Source organism: Zootermopsis nevadensis, unplaced genomic scaffold, assembly GCF_977971745.1.
Source record: "Zootermopsis nevadensis isolate Lab colony 2312 unplaced genomic scaffold, Znev_1.0 Znev_ptg000005l, whole genome shotgun sequence".
In the NCBI taxonomy this organism is placed as follows: domain Eukaryota; kingdom Metazoa; phylum Arthropoda; class Insecta; order Blattodea; family Termopsidae; genus Zootermopsis; species Zootermopsis nevadensis.
Genome location: NW_028259137.1, coordinates 1 through 18,660, shown reverse-complemented (window position 1 = coordinate 18,660; position 18,660 = coordinate 1). Strand labels below are relative to the sequence as shown.

At 35.1% G+C, this 18,660-nt stretch overlaps 2 protein-coding genes and 1 long non-coding RNA gene across 3 annotated transcripts; 2 read left to right on the top strand and 1 right to left on the bottom strand.

Moving 5' to 3' along the window:
* The first annotated feature begins 104 nt into the window (after positions 1-104).
* LOC147874743 (uncharacterized) lies at positions 105-6,456 on the top strand. The gene is made up of 2 exons (XR_015533705.1): positions 105-272; positions 4,593-6,456. It is a non-coding gene; the product is annotated as an uncharacterized LOC147874743 (long non-coding RNA).
* Positions 4,697-9,871, bottom strand: LOC147874742 (uncharacterized). The gene is made up of 6 exons (XM_087343175.1): positions 8,864-9,871; positions 7,997-8,330; positions 6,458-7,787; positions 6,241-6,350; positions 5,905-6,048; positions 4,697-5,282 (listed from the first exon to the last, which is right to left on the bottom strand). Exons 2-6 carry the CDS (start codon positions 8,063-8,065, stop codon positions 5,061-5,063), a joined length of 1,875 nt encoding a protein of 624 aa, XP_087199301.1. The 5' UTR covers positions 8,066-8,330; positions 8,864-9,871; the 3' UTR covers positions 4,697-5,060.
* Positions 9,872-10,965: 1,094 nt separating this feature from the next.
* Positions 10,966-16,125, top strand: LOC147874741 (uncharacterized). The gene is made up of 6 exons (XM_087343176.1): positions 10,966-11,958; positions 12,492-12,825; positions 13,035-14,364; positions 14,472-14,581; positions 14,774-14,917; positions 15,540-16,125. The coding sequence occupies exons 2-6, from the start codon at positions 12,757-12,759 to the stop codon at positions 15,759-15,761; spliced, it is 1,875 nt and encodes a 624-aa protein (XP_087199302.1). The 5' UTR covers positions 10,966-11,958; positions 12,492-12,756; the 3' UTR covers positions 15,762-16,125.
* The last annotated feature ends 2,535 nt before the right edge of the window (positions 16,126-18,660 follow it).

Here is an 18,660-nt window from a genome sequence, read left to right as displayed (position 1 = left end):
CAACGTATAAGATGTAAACGTCGTTACCAGTGCAGGTATCTTACGTGTTTAGAGAGTATGACCACAGATCACCTAATATAGTATGATAGCCTTTGCGTATTTGCTTGTTGCACTTCATACAGCGTTCACCGCTAAAATAATTTATACATCGCTTAAAAAAGGTTGTAAAGTTGTCCCTCTATGTGCCATGTAGGCCCTTTAGCAAAATGTGAATCTCTTAATACTTTTCTGCCACCTACGAAAGTACAGAAAATCGATACTGTGGGTACTGGGTGAGTGTACAGCTGAAACAATGAAATTATTCCAGATGACCACTGCAAATACAAGTTAAATTCAGCGGGACGCAGTAGCTAATAAACATACCTACACATACGTAATATTGTTATACAATGATTATTTTACCACAATGCAAGAATATTGGTGTTTAATTTGTCTCACAACAGAAGCGACGCGAAGATAAAATTCCACTAATGTTTACAAAAGTGTGTATTTGATGTATGAGAAATATCAATAAGTATGCACATTTCCCCATACTAAACAGTCAAGTCCTACTTAAAGAATATATATCACTCTATAACATCATAACCAAGATTTTGGTGCTATATTCACATTAGCAGATTATGTACATAAATGAGTAATTTGTCAACTTCTTATTGAACTTATTTCATCTTAAATGGAATCTTTGAATTTATTCTGTATAGAGCATCTAAAGTAACTAAAACTAGTCATGTCAGACACAACACTCCAAAATCAGCTTCACTGCTGCATCAACTGAAGAGGTTATGCAGCATCAATGAAAGACTGCCAATTCATAGAAATGGTGCTTTGCATTAAAGAGCAATTGCATGTGGCACATTATTGGGCTGAGGATGAGAAAAAATAATAACCGGTACTAGGGAAGGATTCAAGTCAGATACCTGTCATATATGAAGCAGATGCCATGTAATGCAAAGATCGGCTCTTAAAAGTGAACGAAACCACTCCTAGATTGTAAAATATCCCAGCAAAACAATGGTTGACATCTACTGCTTATAGATGAGAACTTCAATTCCATTTTTATTGGGTTTGAATTTTTAATGTCACCAATATGGATCTAAGTATAGCAGATTTAATTAATTTATAAAATTACAAAGAGTGGGTAGTGTATTCCAGACTCCATTTTGGAGTACACATATTGTCAAAATACATTCCTTGCAACTTTCAATATTTTACCAGCCTTGATGATCATCATTATTGCAGATACACAACTATTACATACTGATAGAAACAATGACTGCAGACCCAATAGAGCTTCCAGGGAAATACTCAGCACACACTCTAGTACAACAGAAACGAGGGAAGACCCTACGGGAGAATATCTTGCTATACCGATCGTAAGTTAGGCCAGGTGACCCTCAGACACAGCGATGATAACTACACCTTAGTTAAGACAGACACTGTAAACATCCTAGCCATGTACTTGAAACCCCATACAGACGTAGAAACAATAATAGCAACAGTAATGAGTGCAACATCACTAATACATCCTGAAGATCCAGTAATAATAGCTACCTTCGGCATGCAGGCTAATGCAATGTCAGTCCATCAGAACAGAGCCACAAAAGTATCGAGAAAGCTTGATTTGCAAGTCCTAGCAGAAGCAAGAGAGGAATTGGAGTCAATTCAATTAGCCATACAGAGCAGTGTTACAAAAGCAACTCAACAGATACAACAGCTACTCCAATCCACAATAATCTGTCAAGAAAAGACAAGCAAAGCCATGGTACGATGTGCACTGTTACAGAAAAAGACAGATTACTCTACAAGCCTTACACCAAGCAAAACTGTCAGGACTCTCCCAAGACTTAGCGACATACTTGATGGCAAGGAACCAGTACAAAATCCTTCTTAAGGATGAAAGGAACACTTATATGGAAAATGAAGGACTGAAACTAGCAGCAGCAGCAGCAGCCATCACTGACCCTTTCGTGGCGCTGAGATAAAGGAAAGTACCAGATGGAGACTTGGCAAACACATTTTACAGACATTCTGAACCTTACTGGAGAAAATCGCCCATATGCGACAAACTTAATAGTCTCCTGCCCGCTACTCATAGAAACTTGGGAAGGCCTCTTCAACCAGTGCCTGGAACTTGGTGAGCTGCCAGATCCCTGGAGTGTGTCGAATATCAAAATTCTATAAAAGGCAAGGGTGCCACTGACGACCCCAACTCATACAGGGGGATAGCCCTAGAAAATAGCTGATTCAAACTGCTGACAACCTTACTAACGAAAAGAATCACGAACATAGCTGATCCATAAATCCCTCAACAGCAGTTTGGGTTTAGAAGAGTCCGCTCCTGCCTACAAGCAATAGAAAACCTGCTAAACGACATGAAGAAGGCTCTCCGAACCCCAAAACAGAAGTACTACACAATTTTCATTGACTACACAAAAGCCTTTGACAGTGTGAACAGACAGATACTCGCTGGAAAAGATAGGACTGGATAAAAGCACATCCATCCTAATCCACAACATCCTGACCCACAGCCTGATCAGAATCGACAACACCATAACGACATCAAAAGAAATCGTACAAACCAGAGGGGTATTACAAGGGGATCCACTAAGCAAACTCTTACTCAACATCCACACGGCCGGCATCAGGAAAGTATGTCTACCCGCAACGTCGCTATATACCTATGCTGACAATATGGCCCTAGGCTCGACGAATAAAAGTGACTTGCAGGAAACATTCAAGCGACTAGTAACCTGGGCGCAACAAAACAGGTTACAAATCAACCAAGAAAAGACGGTACAGATGGTATTCAGGAGAGGAGGTATGTAAGTCATGTGTGTGTTGAGCGCCTGGGTAATACATGTGTTGCATGTTCGGGTATGCCATATGCTGTGTCCCTCGAAGGAAGTTGTTACGGAATTTGTTGTGATATTAAATTTCACCAGTTACGTTTCTTATAAACATTTGTTGCTACATTCGTATTGAGCCTTTAGAGACAAAACTCATCAAACTGAAATCTGCAAACGCGGTTTCTTCCTCCAAGAACACACATAACATCACCATTACAGAAGGTTTTAAAATGCTAATATATTATGTTATTAAACATGTGAAAGTTCAAGGAAAAAACAATGAACAACCTATACGGAGAGTGAAGCAGAATAAAACGACGATTACACGTGAATTTGTACCAACCATCGAACATTTGAAACTGGAGAATGTCAATGGATCAGACGGCTTTTTGATTTCCTCAATAAACATGTTGCATTCAGCTGCTACGTTAGTCGAAAGTCTAAAAGAAATGACATTCAATGTCAACAACGGTGACAACAATGCTGCACAATTGATCTCCGAGATTGCTACCGTATACATATAGCCTCTAAATATACATAATGTCCTTTCAATACACTAAAACGTTAACCCAGATTTGAGAATAGGTTTCCAAAGTGTGTCCGAAACGATCTACAACATTTTCGAATAGAGACGCAAAACCTGTTTGAAAACCACACGGCGGATACAAAAACATGTACAAATGGTCATCAACGTCAAGAACGTTATAGAATCCAAACATTGGTAATGAACATACCACAGACGAACGCGACAAATTTCAAAGACTTATTGAAATATCAAACAAACAGATGTGTACGGAATGTCAACAACCCTACGTATGTGAAACGAACGAAGTTGTTGTAGGTGACCGTCAAAAGCACATGATTTTGGAAATAAATAATTGACTCGAAATGGACTACGCACATTTGAAATAATGAGAATGAGACAAATTGCGAAGTGCGGTCGAATTTGTAGACATTAACAGTATTCGAAACGACGGACATTTTAAAGCATGGCGACGTTATAACGATGAACGGCTTATCTTCGACGATAATCACATTACGAAATCTAGAAAATCTATCGACAAATGTAAAAGTGTCACATTTTTACTATTTCAAATCACACAATAAAATTTTTTACGTCATTTGCTTACTCTGCATTGTTGTGTTGGTATATTGCCGTCAACAATCCCCTTTCGTTATTACCCATAGCATTTTCACAGAACAATACGTCTTTATAGAACCATATATCGAAGATGTCCAAGGGTGGAGTTGGACGTAGAAAGTTAACTGACCAAGAACAGTCGGCCTCTGAACAGCGATGAAAAAAACTAAAACATCAGACTTATTTAACAAATAAGGAAAAGCGAAAGAAGACTTACATTGATAAACGAGGCCATATTAAGAACATACGTAGAAAAACTTATCCAGCAAGAACAGAAGAGCGAAAAAAACATGCTGAAAAACAAAGTATTAAATATCAACAGAAACCGATAGACGTAAAACGCGAAATTATCGAGAAAGAACGACAAGGACTCTAGAGAAAGCGATCCGAAAGGAGCGCATTGCTCTAGTATTAGTAATTAATAGCTTCTCCGACCTACATTTTACACTGGAAATGGAGAACAACCTTAAGAGTGTCCTAAATCAAATACTTATCATTGCCAGGGACAGCAAATATCTACTTCTAGCAATATGTATCACTGAATAAGAAAAACAAAATATTTGAACAAAATGTGAAAACAAATAACTGTTGGTTTTAATTTGCAGTGTAACAACGGTATTCTCTAGACATGGACTGACAGATAAATCTTTTGGAAACTCTTGAGGCTCTAGGAAAAAAAGATACTTGAGGTAACCACTGTGAAAATATACTCATTTAATAAAAAGCTTTATTTTTGTTGTGAAAAATCAAGAAAATCTCAGTTTAGTTTCTGTCTTGTTGGTGTGGAAACTAGAGTCCGCTTCTTAAATCTAAGCTCACGCCACTTTCTGCCTCAGTGCAATGGGAACAGTTCAAGATGAAGCAGTGTTTCTTCTGGTTTGCTTTAAACAAATAATTTATGATAATGCAATGTAAGCTTTCACCTGGATATGGTAGAAAACCATCAGCTCATAAAATAATTTCTTATTGAAATTTGGTATTACCAGTTTAAGGAAACTGGTAATGTTTTAAGATGGAAATTCACTGACAGGTCTGATGTATGAAAAATGTAAAACATCGCAATCTGAAAGTCTTTACACAAGACTAGTTTGTATGTTATCCAGAATGGTACATAATGGCATTCGGTGACCTGGAAATGTAGGGATAAGGTGCTGGATTCTTGGGCCATAAATCGAGGGTTTAAGACTGGTTGGACCCAATGTAGACATGACAGAGCAGTAGTTCATATCCATGAACTTCAGATTGCTACATCTCTGTCTAATTGCTGTAAGGCCTGCATTTGTCAGCTTGCATCCCTGTGGAGGAGATAGTACCCATTATTTAGCACTTGCAACAGATAACAATCACACTGCTATGTATCAATTATCCAGAGAAGTTTGAAGAAAATTGTAAACATATCATATGACAGTTGCTTGTGTACTGTCCACAATAAACACAACGCCACCACTGAGCAGATTAGAAATGCAAAATTGTAATATTTCACAGTATAACAATTAATTACACATTGTCTTATGATAAACTCCCTCATTTGGAATTCATTGTCACTGCGGACTTTCTATATCCCCAAATGGTAATTATTTTTAAATACTTTATTTTTATATGGTTTTTATTTGGAAGATACTTTTATGGGGAGATTTGTAATGTATCACTGTGAAACTTTAATTTGATAACCCATTATGATCTATCACAGATTCTACTCTTAAAATGTTTTATTTACTTTATTTGTTGTGATTGAAAATACTTTGTTTAGTTTCAGATCTGAAGGACTTCTCTATAAAACATATTTTATTAAAATAATGTGATAATCTGAAGTAATCATGAGGAACCACAGAAATATAATCCTGGGTTCTTGCTTATTAACTTTATCAGCATGTGTTATGTGCCAAGTTAACTTGCTTGATATAAAGTGACATATACCTCCAATCGAAGATGTTTCAGTCTCGACAAATGATTCACAAGTTCAATAAAGCCACTGTCCGTGATTCTGTTACAAAAGTTAATTTCAAGTTTTTCAATGCTTGGGTTCTTTGAGGCCAGATCTGAGATGCCTGCATCTGTTACCTGAAAGCAGAATGTAAAATGTACAAAGAAAAAATAGCAATGAAGATTTTGTAAATGATCGTTCTTAACAAGCCCCTTGTTCTTCTGTGCAACTTTATCAAAAGCGAAGGACTTGGTGTTTGAGAAGAAAAGGTAAGATATTAAGAAACCCAATGAGAAGCAAAACATATTAAATTTCCCGATGAAACTAACCTGCCGGCAGCAACTCAGAATTAAATGTCGAAGTTCAAGAAAACTAAAGGCATACTTAAGGCTGACATCTGTGACTTCCCGGCAGCCATACAAATCTAGTTCTTGCAAACCTAAGGGGAAAAATAAATAATTACCATATATCAGTTTATCTAATGATATCCTTAAATTATACGATCAAACATAAGTATGTATTTAAATATTAACATATTCTGCATACCTTTCAATCTAATAATTGAGAAACCATTTTCAACTTCTTCTCCTCTTGTTCTCAACCCCATCCCTGTGAGTCCAGCATCTGTTACTTTGCGACACAATCTCAGTTTGAGGGATCGAAGCCAAACTTGGTGTTGGAAAATGGCCTGAACAGACATGTCTGTCACTGCATTGGAACAGCCCTTAAGGTTAAGATATATAAGCCTAGGAAGGTTCTCTGCTATACGACACAAAGTTCTCTCACCGAAGGAGAGTTCAGCAAGATTAAGTCGTTGCAACTGCAGATTTACAGAAGAGCAAAGTCCCCGCTCAATGCCCTCACCTGATACCTTGTCACATTTTGACAGGTTTAAATTTACTAATTTCTTGAGATGACAGAGTTCTGATATGCCTGTGTTTGTTATGGCATAGCATTTCTCTATATTGAGCGTCAAAAGGTTCTTTAGGTTGTGACAGATAGCTATGAGAGAAGGATCACCAATGCCACGACAATTACTTAAATGTAATTCAGTGAGACTTTGTTGGTACTCTGTGAGTCTGAGTACGCCTGCATTGTTCAGCTGGTGGCAAGACTGAAGATGAACTGTTTCAAGATGTAGTGCTGGTACTTCTGCTAGTTGTGACAATGCTGCATCATCAATGTCCGTGCTACCAAATCTCAACTTTCTAATCTTCCGTGCCTTTGACACAATGTATTGTAGTATATTAATGAATGTCAGAACACTTTCTGATGCCATTGTGTAGCCAGATTCTAACATGTCACCAGGGTAATATTTCTTACACAGCTCAAAATTGAAACAGATCCGACATCCTGTCAATGACAGATCTTCCAAATTGGAAGCAATTGCCATAAATCTATTCAAAAGGGCATCCGACAAATCTGAACTCAAATCAAGTCTTAGCTCTCTAAGTTTGACAAGAGTGTTACTAAGCAGAATAACATCAGATTTCTGCTCCAGAACCCTTCCTGACTTTAAAAGATCAGGACAAGCACTCACAACGAGAGTTTCTAAATGTGAGCACTTTAATAAAATATCTACAAAGGTCTTTTCTGATATATCACAATTATCGATGTAAAGAGACTGCATTTGTGGACAGAATCTATCCCAAAATTTGGTTAATTTCATGAATAGTATGTCTTTGAACACAAAATGCAGAAATGTTCCAAGACTATTTTCAAAGACTTGTAGTGGTCTACTGATGTCATGACGCAATACCACTACTTCATTGCTATGCAGTTTGGCGTTTCTTGATGCATAATGCCACAAATGGCACACTTGCGAGGCACTTATTCTGTCTGACAAGGGCAGGAACTCCAGGATGTATATTATAATCTGGAATATGAAAACAGTTTAAAATATAACAATGACAACAAGGTATAGTATAATGTTTTAGTAGAATGGTTTAAGAGGTGACCACATAAGCTTCAACTTTTAAAAACGAAAAATTAAAGCACACGTCACAATAAAATATTCAAGATCATAAACTACATAATCTTATGCATAACTGATTAGATGCCACTGCAGATGTTGACAAAACTTACCTCAGTGGGAAGTTGAACAAATTCATCGCTCTCAGTACTTTCAAGTCGACTTTCACTTGATGACGCCATGTCAGATTGCTGTATATGTGCGTGTGATGTTAGTAATTAAACAATTTAAAATGAATACTTTTTCAAGACCTTGAACATGGGCGTTTCCTGCTACCAGCTGATATATGTAATTGCATATTACACACCGTCCATAGTTCACGAGAAAAACCCTGCTGGCGAAAGTCGTTTCTGTTGCGGTGCGGGGAACAATACTTATCAGCTGGACTAGATGGCTGCTATTGGTGGGAAGTGTGACACGCCAGAGAGTAATTCTAATACACACAGACTGAAAACATCAAGCGGTTGAGATTAGCGTGTAGTGAGTGCGTCTGTACTGTGTTCTGTGGGTGTTGTGATAATATTCTATATTCAATCACAGGTTATTTAAATACAATACTTTTATTTTCCGTCGTTACACAAGCTTATTGTTAAAAATCATATAAAATTTCACATAAAATTGTTACATTTTAAAATTGACGACATGTTTCGATATACAATTCTATCATCGTCAGGTCTATCAAAATTAAAATTAAAATCTGGTGTATCTGTTGCTCTGCTTATATTGCTTTTGTTTTTATCCGTTTTTATTACATCTCCAGGCTTCTTCCATTTAATTTTGGAGATGCGCCTGGGTGCCTATATCTGCAAAATCAATGTTAATTTTCATATCGTGATTCTGGCTACCGACATAGGAAATGGAATAATATTACTCTAATTTTATATTATTTTATTTTATTTTAAGGAATTACTCAAATATATCGTATTACAAGCAAAAGAAATGCAATCACAAAATATAAAGTATAAAGTATTATAACATACCGGGTTGTGTGTGAGGTGCGTGTCCGTTGTTATTGAATGGCAGAAAGCAACTGAGTTGTAAGTATCGTGTGTGGCTATATATATTGGGTGAAAGTTGTTTAGGGGGTTGGGTCAATGGACTGTAGAATGTTAAATATCGGATTGTTCGTGTAAATGTTGCTGTCGTTTAATGCAAGGTTTTGTTTATGTGTTCTTTGTATATGATATTTCTCTATGGTGTCTCTATGTCGTTTGTTTTGTATTATTTTTATAATGTCCATTGTATGTTCTATTTTGTTGTATGAATGTCCTGTGTTTAATATATGCTTTGCATATGCTGAATGGTCTTTATTATGTTTTATTGCTGTAATATGCTCTTTATATCTTTGATTAAAGGTGCGTCCAGTTTGGCCTATATAGGTTAACGGGCAATCATTGCATTTTAACCTATATATGCCTGGTTTTTCGTATTGATTTGTTGTGTCTATTTGTGGTTTTTGTTTCAAGATGTTTTTTATAGTGTTTTTTGTTCTAAATGCTATTTTTATGTTATTTGTTTTAAATGTTTTTGTTATATATTTGGTTTCTTTTCCTATATATGTGAATGTGGCCCATTTGTTTTGTTTATTTTCGTTTCCGTCTTCATTTATGTTGTTTATATTGTTTATTTTATTTTTGGGTTTTAATTCATAATTATTATATCCGTTTTCTATTAGAATTTGTTTTATTGTGTTACATTCAATTTGTTTGTTTACTGTGGTTATGGGATATGTATTTTTTCTGTTTATTAAGTAGTTAATAGCCATCTGTTTATGTTCATTCGGATGGCATGAAGAGGCATGAATTATGGTGCTTGTATTTGTGGGCTTTCTGTATATTTTGAATTCGAAGTTATTTTCGTTTCGTATTATAGTTAGATCTAAATAATTTAATTTGTTATTTTGTTCTTTTTCTAAAGTGAATTGTATATTTTGATTTATGTTGTTAAATTCATTTAAAACATTTTTTATGTCTGTATTTTTTCCATCAAAAATCATGAATATATCGTCAACATATCTACTATAGTATTTAATTTGATATTTATTTAATATATTTACTATGTAATCATGCTCGAGATATTGTAAGAATATTTCAGATAATATGCTCGAGGTGGGAGCTCCCATAGGTAATCCTGTTTCTTGTTTCCAATATTCATTGTTGAATTGGAAATAATTTTGGTTAATAATAATGTTAGTTATATTTGTAATTTCATTTATTAGATCTGTATTTATATTCTGTCTATTTAGAATATCTCTTACATACTCTATCAGACCATTAATAAATTGGACATCAGCCCCTGCATATAAAATAGCAATAAAAATGCAAAACATTTTAAAAGAATGTTGTAATTTACCAAATACCTTTAATATAACAAATTCTATAAAATTAATAAATGAAATCAAACAATTAAATTTTCATAATAATAAAAATATACAAATTTGTTCTTTTGACATCAATAATATGTATACAAATATTCCAACAAGCATGCTACGAGATATTGTAAGAGATATTCTAAATAGATCTGTATTTATATTCTGTCTATTTAGAATATCTCTTACAATATCTCGTAGCATGCTTGTTGGAATATTTGTATACATATTATTGATGTCAAAAGAACAAATTTGTATATTTTTATTATTATGAAAATTTAATTGTTTGATTTCATTTATTAATTTTATAGAATTTGTTATATTAAAGGTATTTGGTAAATTACAACATTCTTTTAAAATGTTTTGCATTTTTATTGCTATTTTATATGCAGGGGCTGATGTCCAATTTATTAATGGTCTGATAGAGTATGTAAGAGATATTCTAAATAGACAGAATATAAATACAGATCTAATAAATGAAATTACAAATATAACTAACATTATTATTAACCAAAATTATTTCCAATTCAACAATGAATATTGGAAACAAGAAACAGGATTACCTATGGGAGCTCCCACCTCGAGAATATTATCTGAAATATTCTTACAATATCTCGAGCATGATTACATAGTAAATATATTAAATAAATATCAAATTAAATACTATAGTAGATATGTTGACGATATATTCATGATTTTTGATGGAAAAAATACAGACATAAAAAATGTTTTAAATGAATTTAACAACATAAATCAAAATATACAATTCACTTTAGAAAAAGAACAAAATAACAAATTAAATTATTTAGATCTAACTATAATACGAAACGAAAATAACTTCGAATTCAAAATATACAGAAAGCCCACAAATACAAGCACCATAATTCATGCCTCTTCATGCCATCCGAATGAACATAAACAGATGGCTATTAACTACTTAATAAACAGAAAAAATACATATCCCATAACCACAGTAAACAAACAAATTGAATGTAACACAATAAAACAAATTCTAATAGAAAACGGATATAATAATTATGAATTAAAACCCAAAAATAAAATAAACAATATAAACAACATAAATGAAGACGGAAACGAAAATAAACAAAACAAATGGGCCACATTCACATATATAGGAAAAGAAACCAAATATATAACAAAAACATTTAAAACAAATAACATAAAAATAGCATTTAGAACAAAAAACACTATAAAAAACATCTTGAAACAAAAACCACAAATAGACACAACAAATCAATACGAAAAACCAGGCATATATAGGTTAAAATGCAATGATTGCCCGTTAACCTATATAGGCCAAACTGGACGCACCTTTAATCAAAGATATAAAGAGCATATTACAGCAATAAAACATAATAAAGACCATTCAGCATATGCAAAGCATATATTAAACACAGGACATTCATACAACAAAATAGAACATACAATGGACATTATAAAAATAATACAAAACAAACGACATAGAGACACCATAGAGAAATATCATATACAAAGAACACATAAACAAAACCTTGCATTAAACGACAGCAACATTTACACGAACAATCCGATATTTAACATTCTACAGTCCATTGACCCAACCCCCTAAACAACTTTCACCCAATATATATAGCCACACACGATACTTACAACTCAGTTGCTTTCTGCCATTCAATAACAACGGACACGCACCTCACACACAACCCGGTATGTTATAATACTTTATACTTTATATTTTGTGATTGCATTTCTTTTGCTTGTAATACGATATATTTGAGTAATTCCTTAAAATAAAATAAAATAATATAAAATTAGAGTAATATTATTCCATTTCCTATGTCGGTAGCCAGAATCACGATATGAAAATTAACATTGATTTTGCAGATATAGGCACCCAGGCGCATCTCCAAAATTAAATGGAAGAAGCCTGGAGATGTAATAAAAACGGATAAAAACAAAAGCAATATAAGCAGAGCAACAGATACACCAGATTTTAATTTTAATTTTGATAGACCTGACGATGATAGAATTGTATATCGAAACATGTCGTCAATTTTAAAATGTAACAATTTTATGTGAAATTTTATATGATTTTTAACAATAAGCTTGTGTAACGACGGAAAATAAAAGTATTGTATTTAAATAACCTGTGATTGAATATAGAATATTATCACAACACCCACAGAACACAGTACAGACGCACTCACTACACGCTAATCTCAACCGCTTGATGTTTTCAGTCTGTGTGTATTAGAATTACTCTCTGGCGTGTCACACTTCCCACCAATAGCAGCCATCTAGTCCAGCTGATAAGTATTGTTCCCCGCACCGCAACAGAAACGACTTTCGCCAGCAGGGTTTTTCTCGTGAACTATGGACGGTGTGTAATATGCAATTACATATATCAGCTGGTAGCAGGAAACGCCCATGTTCAAGGTCTTGAAAAAGTATTCATTTTAAATTGTTTAATTACTAACATCACACGCACATATACAGCAATCTGACATGGCGTCATCAAGTGAAAGTCGACTTGAAAGTACTGAGAGCGATGAATTTGTTCAACTTCCCACTGAGGTAAGTTTTGTCAACATCTGCAGTGGCATCTAATCAGTTATGCATAAGATTATGTAGTTTATGATCTTGAATATTTTATTGTGACGTGTGCTTTAATTTTTCGTTTTTAAAAGTTGAAGCTTATGTGGTCACCTCTTAAACCATTCTACTAAAACATTATACTATACCTTGTTGTCATTGTTATATTTTAAACTGTTTTCATATTCCAGATTATAATATACATCCTGGAGTTCCTGCCCTTGTCAGACAGAATAAGTGCCTCGCAAGTGTGCCATTTGTGGCATTATGCATCAAGAAACGCCAAACTGCATAGCAATGAAGTAGTGGTATTGCGTCATGACATCAGTAGACCACTACAAGTCTTTGAAAATAGTCTTGGAACATTTCTGCATTTTGTGTTCAAAGACATACTATTCATGAAATTAACCAAATTTTGGGATAGATTCTGTCCACAAATGCAGTCTCTTTACATCGATAATTGTGATATATCAGAAAAGACCTTTGTAGATATTTTATTAAAGTGCTCACATTTAGAAACTCTCGTTGTGAGTGCTTGTCCTGATCTTTTAAAGTCAGGAAGGGTTCTGGAGCAGAAATCTGATGTTATTCTGCTTAGTAACACTCTTGTCAAACTTAGAGAGCTAAGACTTGATTTGAGTTCAGATTTGTCGGATGCCCTTTTGAATAGATTTATGGCAATTGCTTCCAATTTGGAAGATCTGTCATTGACAGGATGTCGGATCTGTTTCAATTTTGAGCTGTGTAAGAAATATTACCCTGGTGACATGTTAGAATCTGGCTACACAATGGCATCAGAAAGTGTTCTGACATTCATTAATATACTACAATACATTGTGTCAAAGGCACGGAAGATTAGAAAGTTGAGATTTGGTAGCACGGACATTGATGATGCAGCATTGTCACAACTAGCAGAAGTACCAGCACTACATCTTGAAACAGTTCATCTTCAGTCTTGCCACCAGCTGAACAATGCAGGCGTACTCAGACTCACAGAGTACCAACAAAGTCTCACTGAATTACATTTAAGTAATTGTCGTGGCATTGGTGATCCTTCTCTCATAGCTATCTGTCACAACCTAAAGAACCTTTTGACGCTCAATATAGAGAAATGCTATGCCATAACAAACACAGGCATATCAGAACTCTGTCATCTCAAGAAATTAGTAAATTTAAACCTGTCAAAATGTGACAAGGTATCAGGTGAGGGCATTGAGCGGGGACTTTGCTCTTCTGTAAATCTGCAGTTGCAACGACTTAATCTTGCTGAACTCTCCTTCGGTGAGAGAACTTTGTGTCGTATAGCAGAGAACCTTCCTAGGCTTATATATCTTAACCTTAAGGGCTGTTCCAATGCAGTGACAGACATGTCTGTTCAGGCCATTTTCCAACACCAAGTTTGGCTTCGATCCCTCAAACTGAGATTGTGTCGCAAAGTAACAGATGCTGGACTCACAGGGATGGGGTTGAGAACAAGAGGAGAAGAAGTTGAAAATGGTTTCTCAATTATTAGATTGAAAGGTATGCAGAATATGTTAATATTTAAATACATACTTATGTTTGATCGTATAATTTAAGGATATCATTAGATAAACTGATATATGGTAATTATTTATTTTTCCCCTTAGGTTTGCAAGAACTAGATTTGTATGGCTGCCGGGAAGTCACAGATGTCAGCCTTAAGTATGCCTTTAGTTTTCTTGAACTTCGACATTTAATTCTGAGTTGCTGCCGGCAGGTTAGTTTCATCGGGAAATTTAATATGTTTTGCTTCTCATTGGGTTTCTTAATATCTTACCTTTTCTTCTCAAACACCAAGTCCTTCGCTTTTGATAAAGTTGCACAGAAGAACAAGGGGCTTGTTAAGAACGATCATTTACAAAATCTTCATTGCTATTTTTTCTTTGTACATTTTACATTCTGCTTTCAGGTAACAGATGCAGGCATCTCAGATCTGGCCTCAAAGAACCCAAGCATTGAAAAACTTGAAATTAACTTTTGTAACAGAATCACGGACAGTGGCTTTATTGAACTTGTGAATCATTTGTCGAGACTGAAACATCTTCGATTGGAGGTATATGTCACTTTATATCAAGCAAGTTAACTTGGCACATAACACATGCTGATAAAGTTAATAAGCAAGAACCCAGGATTATATTTCTGTGGTTCCTCATGATTACTTCAGATTATCACATTATTTTAATAAAATATGTTTTATAGAGAAGTCCTTCAGATCTGAAACTAAACAAAGTATTTTCAATCACAACAAATAAAGTAAATAAAACATTTTAAGAGTAGAATCTGTGATAGATCATAATGGGTTATCAAATTAAAGTTTCACAGTGATACATTACAAATCTCCCCATAAAAGTATCTTCCAAATAAAAACCATATAAAAATAAAGTATTTAAAAATAATTACCATTTGGGGATATAGAAAGTCCGCAGTGACAATGAATTCCAAATGAGGGAGTTTATCATAAGACAATGTGTAATTAATTGTTATACTGTGAAATATTACAATTTTGCATTTCTAATCTGCTCAGTGGTGGCGTTGTGTTTATTGTGGACAGTACACAAGCAACTGTCATATGATATGTTTACAATTTTCTTCAAACTTCTCTGGATAATTGATACATAGCAGTGTGATTGTTATCTGTTGCAAGTGCTAAATAATGGGTACTATCTCCTCCACAGGGATGCAAGCTGACAAATGCAGGCCTTACAGCAATTAGACAGAGATGTAGCAATCTGAAGTTCATGGATATGAACTACTGCTCTGTCATGTCTACATTGGGTCCAACCAGTCTTAAACCCTCGATTTATGGCCCAAGAATCCAGCACCTTATCCCTACATTTCCAGGTCACCGAATGCCATTATGTACCATTCTGGATAACATACAAACTAGTCTTGTGTAAAGACTTTCAGATTGCGATGTTTTACATTTTTCATACATCAGACCTGTCAGTGAATTTCCATCTTAAAACATTACCAGTTTCCTTAAACTGGTAATACCAAATTTCAATAAGAAATTATTTTATGAGCTGATGGTTTTCTACCATATCCAGGTGAAAGCTTACATTGCATTATCATAAATTATTTGTTTAAAGCAAACCAGAAGAAACACTGCTTCATCTTGAACTGTTCCCATTGCACTGAGGCAGAAAGTGGCGTGAGCTTAGATTTAAGAAGCGGACTCTAGTTTCCACACCAACAAGACAGAAACTAAACTGAGATTTTCTTGATTTTTCACAACAAAAATAAAGCTTTTTATTAAATGAGTATATTTTCACAGTGGTTACCTCAAGTATCTTTTTTTCCTAGAGCCTCAAGAGTTTCCAAAAGATTTATCTGTCAGTCCATGTCTAGAGAATACCGTTGTTACACTGCAAATTAAAACCAACAGTTATTTGTTTTCACATTTTGTTCAAATATTTTGTTTTTCTTATTCAGTGATACATATTGCTAGAAGTAGATATTTGCTGTCCCTGGCAATGATAAGTATTTGATTTAGGACACTCTTAAGGTTGTTCTCCATTTCCAGTGTAAAATGTAGGTCGGAGAAGCTATTAATTACTAATACTAGAGCAATGCGCTCCTTTCGGATCGCTTTCTCTAGAGTCCTTGTCGTTCTTTCTCGATAATTTCGCGTTTTACGTCTATCGGTTTCTGTTGATATTTAATACTTTGTTTTTCAGCATGTTTTTTTCGCTCTTCTGTTCTTGCTGGATAAGTTTTTCTACGTATGTTCTTAATATGGCCTCGTTTATCAATGTAAGTCTTCTTTCGCTTTTCCTTATTTGTTAAATAAGTCTGATGTTTTAGTTTTTTTCATCGCTGTTCAGAGGCCGACTGTTCTTGGTCAGTTAACTTTCTACGTCCAACTCCACCCTTGGACATCTTCGATATATGGTTCTATAAAGACGTATTGTTCTGTGAAAATGCTATGGGTAATAACGAAAGGGGATTGTTGACGGCAATATACCAACACAACAATGCAGAGTAAGCAAATGACGTAAAAAATTTTATTGTGTGATTTGAAATAGTAAAAATGTGACACTTTTACATTTGTCGATAGATTTTCTAGATTTCGTAATGTGATTATCGTCGAAGATAAGCCGTTCATCGTTATAACGTCGCCATGCTTTAAAATGTCCGTCGTTTCGAATACTGTTAATGTCTACAAATTCGACCGCACTTCGCAATTTGTCTCATTCTCATTATTTCAAATGTGCGTAGTCCATTTCGAGTCAATTATTTATTTCCAAAATCATGTGCTTTTGACGGTCACCTACAACAACTTCGTTCGTTTCACATACGTAGGGTTGTTGACATTCCGTACACATCTGTTTGTTTGATATTTCAATAAGTCTTTGAAATTTGTCGCGTTCGTCTGTGGTATGTTCATTACCAATGTTTGGATTCTATAACGTTCTTGACGTTGATGACCATTTGTACATGTTTTTGTATCCGCCGTGTGGTTTTCAAACAGGTTTTGCGTCTCTATTCGAAAATGTTGTAGATCGTTTCGGACACACTTTGGAAACCTATTCTCAAATCTGGGTTAACGTTTTAGTGTATTGAAAGGACATTATGTATATTTAGAGGCTATATGTATACGGTAGCAATCTCGGAGATCAATTGTGCAGCATTGTTGTCACCGTTGTTGACATTGAATGTCATTTCTTTTAGACTTTCGACTAACGTAGCAGCTGAATGCAACATGTTTATTGAGGAAATCAAAAAGCCGTCTGATCCATTGACATTCTCCAGTTTCAAATGTTCGATGGTTGGTACAAATTCACGTGTAATCGTCGTTTTATTCTGCTTCACTCTCCGTATAGGTTGTTCATTGTTTTTTCCTTGAACTTTCACATGTTTAATAACATAATATATTAGCATTTTAAAACCTTCTGTAATGGTGATGTTATGTGTGTTCTTGGAGGAAGAAACCGCGTTTGCAGATTTCAGTTTGATGAGTTTTGTCTCTAAAGGCTCAATACGAATGTAGCAACAAATGTTTATAAGAAACGTAACTGGTGAAATTTAATATCACAACAAATTCCGTAACAACTTCCTTCGAGGGACACAGCATATGGCATACCCGAACATGCAACACATGTATTACCCAGGCGCTCAACACACACATGACTTACATACCTCCTCTCCTGAATACCATCTGTACCGTCTTTTCTTGGTTGATTTGTAACCTGTTTTGTTGCGCCCAGGTTACTAGTCGCTTGAATGTTTCCTGCAAGTCACTTTTATTCGTCGAGCCTAGGGCCATATTGTCAGCATAGGTATATAGCGACGTTGCGGGTAGACATACTTTCCTGATGCCGGCCGTGTGGATGTTGAGTAAGAGTTTGCTTAGTGGATCCCCTTGTAATACCCCTCTGGTTTGTACGATTTCTTTTGATGTCGTTATGGTGTTGTCGATTCTGATCAGGCTGTGGGTCAGGATGTTGTGGATTAGGATGGATGTGCTTTTATCCAGTCCTATCTTTTCCAGCGAGTATCTGTCTGTTCACACTGTCAAAGGCTTTTGTGTAGTCAATGAAAATTGTGTAGTACTTCTGTTTTGGGGTTCGGAGAGCCTTCTTCATGTCGTTTAGCAGGTTTTCTATTGCTTGTAGGCAGGAGCGGACTCTTCTAAACCCAAACTGCTGTTGAGGGATTTATGGATCAGCTATGTTCGTGATTCTTTTCGTTAGTAAGGTTGTCAGCAGTTTGAATCAGCTATTTTCTAGGGCTATCCCCCTGTATGAGTTGGGGTCGTCAGTGGCACCCTTGCCTTTTATAGAATTTTGATATTCG

Coding starts and splice junctions, on each gene's coding strand:
- LOC147874741 (XM_087343176.1), top strand. CDS start 12,757: ATGGCGTCATCAAGTGAAAGTCGACTTGAAAGTACTGAGAGCGATGAA. Junction 12,826..13,034: donor TTGTTCAACTTCCCACTGAG/GTAAGTTTTGTC, acceptor TTCATATTCCAG/ATTATAATATACATCCTGGA. Junction 14,365..14,471: donor CTCAATTATTAGATTGAAAG/GTATGCAGAATA, acceptor TTTTCCCCTTAG/GTTTGCAAGAACTAGATTTG.
- LOC147874742 (XM_087343175.1), bottom strand. CDS start 8,065: ATGGCGTCATCAAGTGAAAGTCGACTTGAAAGTACTGAGAGCGATGAA. Junction 7,788..7,996: donor TTGTTCAACTTCCCACTGAG/GTAAGTTTTGTC, acceptor TTCATATTCCAG/ATTATAATATACATCCTGGA. Junction 6,049..6,240: donor TTCTGAGTTGCTGCCGGCAG/GTTAGTTTCATC, acceptor TTCTGCTTTCAG/GTAACAGATGCAGGCATCTC.